Consider the following 11,902-nt stretch of genomic DNA (forward strand, 5'->3'; position numbering starts at 1 on the left):
AATCTTAAAAATAATGAACAGCTCGTCACACCACAAATCAATTCATTCCTAGTTCACCAGCTCAAGGAAGAAAATTGTGCAGAAAAGAATCGTTGTTATTTGTCAAATTTTAGGTACATGATATTATTACAAAAATAATAATAAATACAATATAACATATAAGTATTTTTGAATCATTATCATTACGTTTATTAGTGGTAAAACATATATGATGATGATATAATGGTGTACGCATATCTCTAGCAATCACATAAATATTGTTCCCGTAGTGGCAGCAACAATGTTATTAAAATTATTTGTATAATAATGGTATGCAATTATTATAAATGCAGTATATGAGATGAACCTATTCATTAATAGACAAGAAAACGAATAAAATGATGCAAACATGTAGTCTTACATCGTGCCTAGCAGTCACTGTGATAAAGATTACTACCAATTGTTGACGTCTTATTACAGAAAATAAAAATTAATTGGCAAGATGACGAGTTTGCCGATTAAATAACGATGTAACAACGTTAAGAGCAATGCACGACAATAAAATACTCCGCAAGAGGGGTCGTGGCACAAAGCTCAGCAATCAAAATCAGCTAAACAGAAAGCTTATATTGCTCACCACTCCAGCGCGACGTATACGGATGCCTGACTCCGATATCTTATAATTATATCGCCTTCGGTTGCAAACGTCTTATAAAGCTATAAAATATTATTGTTATACAGTGTATATAATACAACAATAATTTCTTCATACGCAATTTCATATGCTGTATGGCTAATAGTTTGTCAATAATTAGTTTCTGTATAACCAAAATGATCTTAGCTCACTGTTCCATATATAAATAACATATATAAAATAATGTTTTAATAAGGCAACAAATTCAATAAAGTTAATATTGTTTTAAAATTTTATTGAATACGTGTTACCTTAATTAACCGTAAATTGCACTATACATTATATATACTCTAAGTTTTTAGTTACATAAATAAATTTTAAGAAAAAACTAACTTTATTAAACTAATATGTCTTTATGTCTTGAAGTCTTAACTTGATTAATCGATTAAATGCAAAATGCGCATTTCCAGTGCTCTTTTTTATTATTTTGTTATTTGCCTATCGTATTCAATGCCAGATTGAAAAGATTCTAACTTATTATTATTATCGTGCTTTAGGAAAAATATCAAATTTTGTTAACCTGTGTTTTGAATTACATAAAACTTATGACCGCATGGCGCTCTCTAGATATATCAAAATCCGTTTGCGAGGACTTCATGTCTGCATAGCAGGAGATTAAGTCTTTATCGATGATGTTGACACCATGGTCTTCGATCACATTTGTGAACACACATTCCGATGTACTCACCAAACATTACAACGTGTCTTATGGTATAAAAACTCCCTCCAATAATTGTCGTACTGATATAAAGTTATGTTCTTGTTAAACATATGTTCTTGAAGTCTACTGCTATATACAAGTAAGGTAGACCTGGATGAAAAACAACAACGAAACCCGCGCGATGCTTTGACAATGTATGTGTTCATGTTGCTTTGTATGTCCCCCAGTCTATACTAGGGGCATATTGCTTTTGCCTTGTTGTTTGTTGGTTTGTTTGCGTCAAACTTTAACATTGGTCATAACTTTAGCAATATTGAAGATAGCAACTTGATATTTGGAATGCATGCGTATCTCATGGAGCTTCACATTTTGAGTAGTGAAAGGTCAAGGTCATCCTTCAAGGTCAAAGGTCAAATATATAAGGGACATAGTGTTTCACAAACACAACTTGTTTCTTATTATTTTGAAGGCCGAGTACAGAATCAAATTGCAGTATAAACACCATTAACAAGCAAATAATAAATCATTTTAATCGATTAAAAGTAAAATACCAATCAATAGCGAAATATAACACTTTACGTTGAGGACTTTTATATCATATATCATGTTTTATATGTCATGTTATTAGGTACTTATCAAGCATATAAAATAAAAACGACAACATGATCTCATGCCCCAGACAACAGCCTTCAGGTTTATACCCTTATGCAATTGATGCGACAAAAATAAACAATTCAGTTCACGACAAGCATACATATCGATTAGCGATAGCTGTCTCTATTTAGATAGTTGACATGTTCAAGTGTAAAATAATGTAAAATTGATTTATAAAGCGTTTTCGTAACAACATTTGTAATAACAATTGTTTCCTATAGAATTTTCTGATTAAACCAATATCCTTTTTACCACACACATGAAATACCAGTTAAATGTTGTAATGACGTCAATGATATTTTTAAAAAAATATGAAAATCATGTATCCTCTATATGAATTGTGCACTCGTATTTTTATATTTATAGGATATTATGCCGCTGAAAGACAAATAGTTTTTTTAGCACAACTTATTATATTTTTCATATGACTTTAATTAAAGTACGTGAATACAACGTTTTTCAAGTGGTATAAGATGTATTTTGAGACAAAACATCTTTATGACTGTAATTACAACTCTAAAAACTACAAATGGCGCGGCCGCCGCGTATCCCTTCGCTGCAGCTTTTGACCCAGGGGTCAGATAAAAAAATCCAAAAAGTTCAATGTCGCATATATGCTCATAGCTACCATGTGTTTAGGTTCCTAGGTTCTAGTGCTAATAGTGTAGGCGGAGATAGTGGCCAGGACAGACAGACGGCGGATAAAACCACATAATTCCCCCGCTCCAATTCGGAGCGTGGGGATAAAAGCAGTACAATTCTGCAAAACACCAGCTCTTAGGTACGTTTCAGTAAAAATACAGTTCATAACCACATTTTTTATATTTCATTTATCCCCTGGGTATGTAATGAAGTGTGGGTGTTCATTGGCGATAAAAAAAACATTTCTAAACTGACAGAATTGTGAGGCGATTGAATAACATTGATAGAAAAACTAAAACAGTATATTATCCGAAACTACATAGTCAAACATTGATTGCAATACTAGTAAAATAGATAAACAATTTCTTCATTGATTTTGCCTCCGTCAAACACTTAAGAAAAGGAAAATTACATAACTTTACGTTTAGATTCCGATAAACGTGATGACAACAAAAAAATAACACGAAAGTTGTCACACATAGATATAACACATCGATTCAGTAAGAAATTATCTAAGAAGTATAACAATTAGATATTAAATTCTCATTTATTCAATTAAAGAAACAAAACCCATTAACGAAATGGTTTAACCAATGCATAGACATTGCGCAATAACTCTATGAATAGACTGAACTGTTTCAAGCTAAAACAAGCTTAAATTCATGAAAACATGTTGACATTAAAGAGTAGAATAAGTGTTGGATATCGTCGTATTTCCGAACGTCATTCAGAAATTGGTTGTTTTAGTTCAAGTTCCCACCAGTTGAACAGCGTCAATCTCCACATAACTTTGCGAGACGGATGCATCCATGTTGATTCGAATGACGTTAGTAAATACGTTTGTGACCTGGAAGAAGCATAACCATTGTGTAATCCATGAAGTCGTAGAATCCGAAATAGAAACAAACAACTTTATTGTTCATATACCAAAGCATCAACAAAGCATTAAATGAAATATTGAAAACATGAAACTCTTTTATATAATTTAGAATTCTCGAAGTTCGGTAGCCTCGTATAATAGGCAAGTGACCAATTGTTTATTCAAAACAAGACAATTCACACACAGCACACACATGTAACAATGTATACAACTGGGGATACAGCACTAAAGCGGTCAAACGCAAAGAATAGAGGGTTAAACCGTTTTATTACCAGACATATTTCAGGCTTAGTATTGAAAAAATATCCAGAGCTCGACATAATGAAATATAGCGACTGTTTTCACAGGTGTGTGTTTGATCATAGAATCAGGGAAGAGAAAACTATTCGTTTTATTGTTCAATCAGCAAATCAACATATGTGTGTCCTTCAGATGGGAAGATATTAATAAAACCGAGTAACGCCTCATAGATTTGTGTAAGCCGAACAAGTATCTCAATATATCTCGAAAATTATATCTAGTTGTATGTTATAATATACCAAAATAAAACTACTACTAATACAACATCTACTACTGCTGCTGCTACCTCTATTACTTCTACGACTGTTTCTACTACTGCTGTTACTACTTCTACTGTTACTAGTATGAATACTAGAATAATCAGTAATACTTTTTTTCTAATGCTATTGATATAAACCTACTTGTACTATTTTCATAACTGTCACATAAATTTCACTATTACGAATATCACAAAATAAGTAACGTTATATGTTTCCCGTTTATTAAAATGATACTTACGTTAAGTTGTGGACTAAATATCCTTGCTGCTTTAATATGTTGAGCTCGAACCGTCGACCACAAGATAACCCAGTTGTCGTCTAACAAATGCAGACCTTCAAGTGACGTCACGGAGCCCGAGTTGAAGGTCTCATAAATGTCGACTCGTTTAACGATGACTGGTTTGGTGAATACCAGCTGATAAAAAAATACCGTTTTTTTTAATGCCATATACTCGGTGCCTATACCACGTGATTTTTTCGGATCTGTGTTGGGAGAATAAAGCGCGACCCAGTTAACATTTTTAAGGATCTCTTTTTAAAAATTTCACCTTTTTAATGGGATATAGTGGACAGCCCGTTCATACGTTAGAGTTTTCTATAGGTATCATGATCTTTTTAAACAAATAGGTATTTTTTTCAGTAAATTGCAACCGCGCGTTTGAACGGTTAGAAAAATGACGGATCAGTGTTGGGACTTCATATTTCAAACGCGCGGTTGCACTTTAATGAAAAAATACTTATTTGTCTAAAAAGATCATGATACCAATAGAAAACTGTCACGAATGAGCGGGCTCTCCACTTTATCCCATTAAAAATGATGAACTTTTTAAATATACATCATGAAAATGTTAATTGGGTCGTGCTTTATTCTCCGAAAACAGATCTTAAAAAGTCACGTGGTATAGGAACCGTGATATATCGTAAAGAAAGGCCAACGATTCCGAAAGACATACTTAGTATTACTTGTAATTAGAAAAAAACGTTACCAATGCAAACCGAAGGAGTGGTTGATTTCTTCTTTTTAAAGTTTTTTAAGTTACACTTTTTTTTATCAATGTCTTTATTAGAACGTTATAATTTATTTGCATTACACACATAAGGACCATAATCATTTTGATGACTTATTCGTATTGAAAAGACACTATTTTCACATACGACATATACGAACCTCAAGAAATTCTGTTCTGGAGTTAAGTTTATTTTTTCCAATACTCCAAGCCGAAGGACTGTCTAGATACTGAGGATAGACATTAGGGGGTCCTATTACTTGTTTTGCACTCCAGCTGCAAATTAAATCTCTATTTCAAACAAATATAACACGACTTCAGTGCACGTAACAAAATCAGTCATGTTTAATGTATCGTTTATTTTATTCACTCTATAAACAACCAGTATTAATTCGGATAGAAAGAAAGTTGTTGTTATATCGTTTACAGTACACGTACATGTACAACAAACGCGATAATTATCATAATTAAAATCCAATCTTTTATTGGGTATTAAACGATGAAATTATTTTTTCTCTATAAAAAAACTGTTTCTTGATGTACAATATGCGATTCTCATGACACACTGTATGTTTCTATATGTGTCGTTATGTTATAGAACCAAATTCCAGCTCTGGCCACATAATTTCTGCGACAATCGGTCATGCAATCGCTCATACGGTCATTCTACCCCTTACTGTTATATGAAGATGACAAGTGTTATTTACTGGCATACGCTTACACAGGAAAACTTGAAGATAATAAACTGACAGACGTAGTCAAACTGGCATTCAGTTGACCAAGGGAGTATCAAAATATTCAAACGAACACAAACAAACAATAGAAACAAATAGTACTCTACAGTTTGTGATGTTTGTAATTGAACCGTTAGTAATAAAATTTAGTGTATGATTTAGCTATGTAAACTTGTCAAATTAAGCACGTTTAATCTTTAAAATAAAAATAACATTAACAATCCTCAAAAAATAAACTTCTAAACGAGTTTAATATCTCCCTACTATTCGCTGCTCCATTCTGATGAAAATGCTCTTATGCGTGAGACCCATTGTTCCTCTGTGAAAACGAAATGAATTATGTTTATTATACACTCTTGTTTTATAAAATACTTTTGCAAATAAGGTATTATTGCTATTGGATTGTGAACATTGGTTAATATTACATAATATTTTGGCGCGTGTATTGAACAATATTAATGTATGAAAATAATACTGGTATTTAAAATATAGATCTATATGATCTATATTTAGTATTGCTAATATAAAATTGTTCACATAGTAAAAATGTTTATCTTAGATTCTTCATAATAAAATATGATATATAATAAAATATGATGCGGCGTCTCATCTGGGTCTGCGCTGTTTGCTTAAAGGAATTTCTGTAAGAAATATTCTAAATATAGAAATAAATATACTCGACATCCCTAAGTTTTGAAATAAACTGATCCAATTTAGAAGGATGGGAGAGTCCACTAGGCCTAAATGGGTTAAGCACAAGGTACTAAAACAAACAACATTACGATTACTCTGGGTCGTCTGGACAGGTTCTGCAAAAAAAGATTGAAAAAATTATATATTGGTTGCAATCAAATGGGTTTTAAGTCTAATAATATATGCGATCATAACAAAAAGTGTTCATTTCGATGAAGGACATGGTTATTTGAGTCGTTGTCTGATAAAACTGGACATAATGCATGTGCGTAAAGTGTCGTCCCAGATTAGCTTGTGCAGTTCGTACAGGCAAATCAGAGACAACACTTTCCGCCTAAATTGGAATTTTTGCTAAGAAAAGACTTCATTTAAACGAAAAATGTCATAAAAGCGGAGAGTGTCGTCCCCGATTAGCCTGTGCGAACTGCACAGGCTAATCTGGTACGACACTTTACGCACATGCATTATGCCCAGTTATCTTAGAACACGACTTATTTTATCGGGATTTGCGAAATCTCCGGGGTATCCAAGACACCAAGGTATCACTTTTTTACTATTCTATAAATGAGAATCATATTAGACGTACACCATCCTACAATATAATACGACTTAACAAGTAAACAAGAAACCAAAAAGTAAAAAAAATAATATTGTATTAATTCGTAGTACAAACATTAGATCATTGCATCCCTCATTCTATTTCTTAATGTCACATTTGTGTTTGAGTTATCCGAATATACATTTCTTTATTTCATTAAACAGAAACTTATTTTTACTCCGATTTTGTACTTTACTGTTTATGCAAAATGTATGAAAATAATCGCAATTACGACACAGAGCTTACCTGGAGGCGTCGAGACCGTTTCTGCAAAAAATAAACACATGTTAAAAGAATTTAACTTGATCTTAAATCTGATCATTGGTTTGATCATAGGACCAATGTTCATGTCGAATATGTAATGGGCATTGAACAATACCTGGGCAACGCCCAACAGTTTTGACTATTCTTCAAATGACAATGATAAAACGGTTTTATTTTACCTTTCTACAGTTAGAAGCAATATAACAGTTGTAAGCAACGCAGCAAATAATGTTTTATCACATGCTATACCTTGTTTCCGATGTAATACAACCATTCCATATTTTTTAATATAACACATGTGTAATACAACATTTTAAAGCGTTTTCATTGGCTTAGTTTTCGTTTATTGACCCATCGCATTGTGTTATTTTGCTGAAATGACGTTGCAACGTCAAATGACGTCACGAAATGTAAACAACATTCGGGATTTATCATTATGTTTGCGTAAATATTTATTTAATTTGCTCATTTAAAAGCATGTGATAAAAAGATCTGACACTCGTTGTCATATCATACCATATTTTATTAAACTCGTCCAGGAAATTCGTTAGTAAACTCGCCAAAGGCACGCTTACTAACAAAATTCCTGAATTCGTTTAATAAAATATGGTATGATATGACAACGTGCCAGATCCTATATATACATAACATAATAAAGTCATTATGAAGAGTGCATTAATGACGTCAGTCAATTGACATGTTTAAACCAATTATATACATAAAATGACATTTTTTATATCGAAGTTCCGGAATTACATCTGTTTTTTGTTTTAATTGGGTAAATAACACACCAGTAATTTCAGTAAGAGTAAATTTATATAAGCCGGATATAGCGGCTACTACCGAACTGTCCTTAAGGTAAGACCCGATTTTGAGGCAGTAAACAGTGTTAAAGGGTTAACCGGTCAGCAGTCAGTTTTGCAATACAAATAGCGACTCTTTTTTAATCCCGACATAATTTTGTAACAAATAGGTTATGTTTCATGCTTGGAAAATATATATTAAAAAGTTTAAGATGTGTTGAAAAAAATAAATAATAAAGTGTTTTCGTTTTCTTTCAAACTCTTGTGTGTATGTTTGAATAACAAATAACAAAAATGTACCTTATATTATTTTTTTCCATTTTTCTATTCCGATGACCAAAAACCATCTTATTCATAAGCCTTAGTTTAATCTTAAAAACCATACATCAAGTTGTAGTATAGGATACATCCTTTAAGACGAGACAAATGGTAAAATATAGACTTTTTGCAGCAATAGAGTAGTAAAGTGTGTATTATTTTTTGTTATAAAGCCATGAATTACTGATAGTAAGTTGTCCAGTACCTTCCACACACATAGGATCGCCTGACCATTGTCCGTAGTTACATGTGACAATACTATCTCCGATGAGTTTATATCCAGGCTCGCATGTTACCAGCTTGCGGCTGCCATGGTTGTTCATATTTCCAAAAACCTGCCCGTGATATAACTCTAGTGGTGGGCATTCTTGAATACAAACGTTATGAATTATAAATTTTCTTTGTATCCGAGGTAGTTAAACTATAAAAATATATATATCAGTTGTATGTACCTATTTATATCATCCAATCAGCTGTCGACATTCGAACCACTCGATCGTCCAATATTTTACCATTATCCACGCGAGTGTTTGCGATCTTCAACCGAATATCTCAGAGGCTACCTTTAAAGTATCCGTTTGAAAAATCTATAAATCTACATTGTACATCGTGTTGAAACTTGATCTATCGCAGATCTGCGATAAATTGGTCTAATAATAAAAATACTCTCTGAGCTCTAATTTCTAGAGAAAAATTATGTTTATAAAGAATGTTTCATAATGTCATTAAATGACGTGAGCGCTCGTGCTCTTTCGTGGACATGCCATTGACATGTTAATTCAACTTGAATAATGCAAATCACAGGTGGTTAGCGTGTAGCAAATTACTTCAAAATAATAACATTTATATAATTAAAAGATAATTAAACAGTTAAATGTGAATCTGTGATATAATTTAACTCATACACATCTTGCTTAATTCGACTCGCCTATCGCCTCTTTCAATTTAGTATATCAACTGGTCACTCGTCCGAATATATCACCGTATTTTACGCAACGATGTTAAATATCCTATTACTATTGTTTTTAATTAAATTGACTTAAATAGGCGCGTTTTATATGCATGGCTTAAACATGATTTTTTTTATGTAAAGCTAAACAACATGCACAACTTGCGGTATAAAAATAATCAACTACGATTGTATAGCTTACATTACACCGAACACAAAGTGCCATTTATGTTTATTCTCCTTCAATACTTACCCTCTGCTATGCAAGTTATAGCGTTGTCAATCTTTTTGCAGGCAGTGAAGCTGGTTTGATTTAAGCCACAGTTGGAGTTACATTCCGACAGGAGCTGCACAAAGATAATCATTAATTGGTAATTGTGTCGTGTTATGAGAAAACTGGGCATAATGCAAAAGCGTCGTCCCAGATCAGGAACAACACTTTCCGCCTAAATTGGATTTTTGCCAAGAAGAGACTTCAGTTAAACGCAAAATGTCATAAGAGCGGAAAGTGTCGTACCTGATGGGCCTGTGCGAACTGCACAGGCTAATCTGGGACGACACTTTACGCACATGCCTTATGCCCAGTTTTCTCAGAATGCGACTCAATTAACTTATTATTAACAATACAGTAACTTATTCTAAAATGGTTTTACTATTCTGCATTTTTGTATTCAATTCGATTGAAAATTGCTACTGAATTACACACGCCATTGTATATGTCTACCTTATATCGAAACAATGAAACTAAAATATCGAATAAAGTATTTTACCCAATGCCATATGCTAATTATAAGAATCTTTGACTTTCAATAACACATATGTTAACATTTCATATTTTTGAGTACATATTCAAGAACCAGCTTCAAAAATGTCGATAACAGCGCTACGTTTTAAACGTTTTAAGAAAACAATGCCCACTGTTCACCTGCAACAGGTTAAATTCAACGCCTTCAAAAAATTGTGTTACTTCTCAAGCGTGTATCGTGTTTGGACTCTTTGAGTTTTTATTCATTTAATAGTTGGACAACTCGTAATTACTATCAATGCAATGATGGAAATTAAAGATATGAAATCAGCTGCTGATAAATAAAAGATAATTAAAAATTAAAAATCAATAATCATAACAATGATTTGAAATAAACGATACCGGTGAGTCCATGCTGCTTTTCAAGACTACAACGCAATCCGTCTTTTCTGACAAAGATTCACTGCTGAATGCATCATATGGTTGTGTGTATATATTACACAGGTTAAAATGACGCCTGTATCCGATTGCTTTGCACCAGGGTTTTCTCTCACACTCTTCAATACATTTATTAAGTGTAACATCCGGTCCAATCTTGAAGACGTGCCCGATGTTGTCACATCTTGCGCCAAATTTTGCTATTTGGGATGTTGGTCCAGAAAACGCACGGGTCAATAGATTAAGAAATGCCATCACAGCTATCATTTTCATTATTATGTCTGATACAGACCGTTCGGCACGATTGACATGTCAAAATGACTAGTACTGATATATCTTAAACAATTGAAAATTAGATGAATGAGACACAAAATAAAACTTTCTCAAATATCAAATATTAACACAAAAAAAAACAATGGAAACAAATGGCTGAAAATGTTAACATCTATTAATTCTAAAAATGATCGCGGAATACAAACATACATTCAATGGTGAAGCAAATACAAAATTACTTGTAAACAACATTTGAAACGTGTATTGATTAATATATTGTTATATATAACTCGAGAATAATGCAGTTTATAGTTTTTTCCATCAACGTCTGCTAATGCGCTTAAACATTGTTTGATTAAGAGCAAATATTTAAATAAATATAATGTGAACAAAAAAGCGTTGAATGGAATGTATTTCTGTTATACCACTTCGGAAATTAAATAGCAGGGTTTAGGGCAAACATAATATTTAGAAGCAGTAATATTACTGATAATTGCAGAAAATATTTATGGAAACATAAATTGACTGGAAATATTGACCAATTTTCATCTGTGCGTGGTATTGCCTTACCCCTCTTGTACAAATATTATCCGCCAAGTTTTATTTTTGCTGGAGAAAGATGTTATCCAAACAAAGTTTTCATGACGTTTGACTATTCGCTCGGGTTTCTATCAAGTCAAAACTGATTTAGGTTTATTAGGTTTGTTGTAATTATCGTTGTTGTCAGGTGATTATTGTATGGTTGCATAAGTTGAATCCTTGAAATAACAATATTTACCAGCTTAGAGTTATACATTTATTCAAATGCGTTATATTTAACGTCTTAACTTCAGTTCATATCAACATGTGTAATCCGTAAGAGTATTATCCTTTTGTATCATTGCGCAAGGCCGAAATTGTCGATAGTTTTTTTCTGGTTGTTAAATGGATCTGTTTACATGTTGTCGGATGGATACTTATCAGCTACAAAGAAACCAAAAGATCTGCATCCATACCCAATTTCATCATCA

At 32.6% G+C, this 11,902-nt stretch overlaps 1 protein-coding gene across 1 annotated transcript; it reads right to left on the minus strand.

The window, feature by feature from the left end:
* Positions 1-3,256: 3,256 nt before the first annotated feature.
* Positions 3,257-9,801, minus strand: LOC127831611 (uncharacterized). The gene is made up of 7 exons (XM_052356589.1): positions 9,690-9,801; positions 8,693-8,854; positions 7,546-7,549; positions 7,349-7,369; positions 5,239-5,353; positions 4,309-4,485; positions 3,257-3,477 (listed from the first exon to the last, which is right to left on the minus strand). The coding sequence occupies exons 1-7, from the start codon at positions 9,799-9,801 to the stop codon at positions 3,379-3,381; spliced, it is 690 nt and encodes a 229-aa protein (XP_052212549.1). The 3' UTR covers positions 3,257-3,378.
* Positions 9,802-11,902: the final 2,101 nt, after the last annotated feature.

This window comes from Dreissena polymorpha, chromosome 5 (assembly GCF_020536995.1).
Source record: "Dreissena polymorpha isolate Duluth1 chromosome 5, UMN_Dpol_1.0, whole genome shotgun sequence".
NCBI lineage: Eukaryota > Metazoa > Mollusca > Bivalvia > Myida > Dreissenidae > Dreissena > Dreissena polymorpha.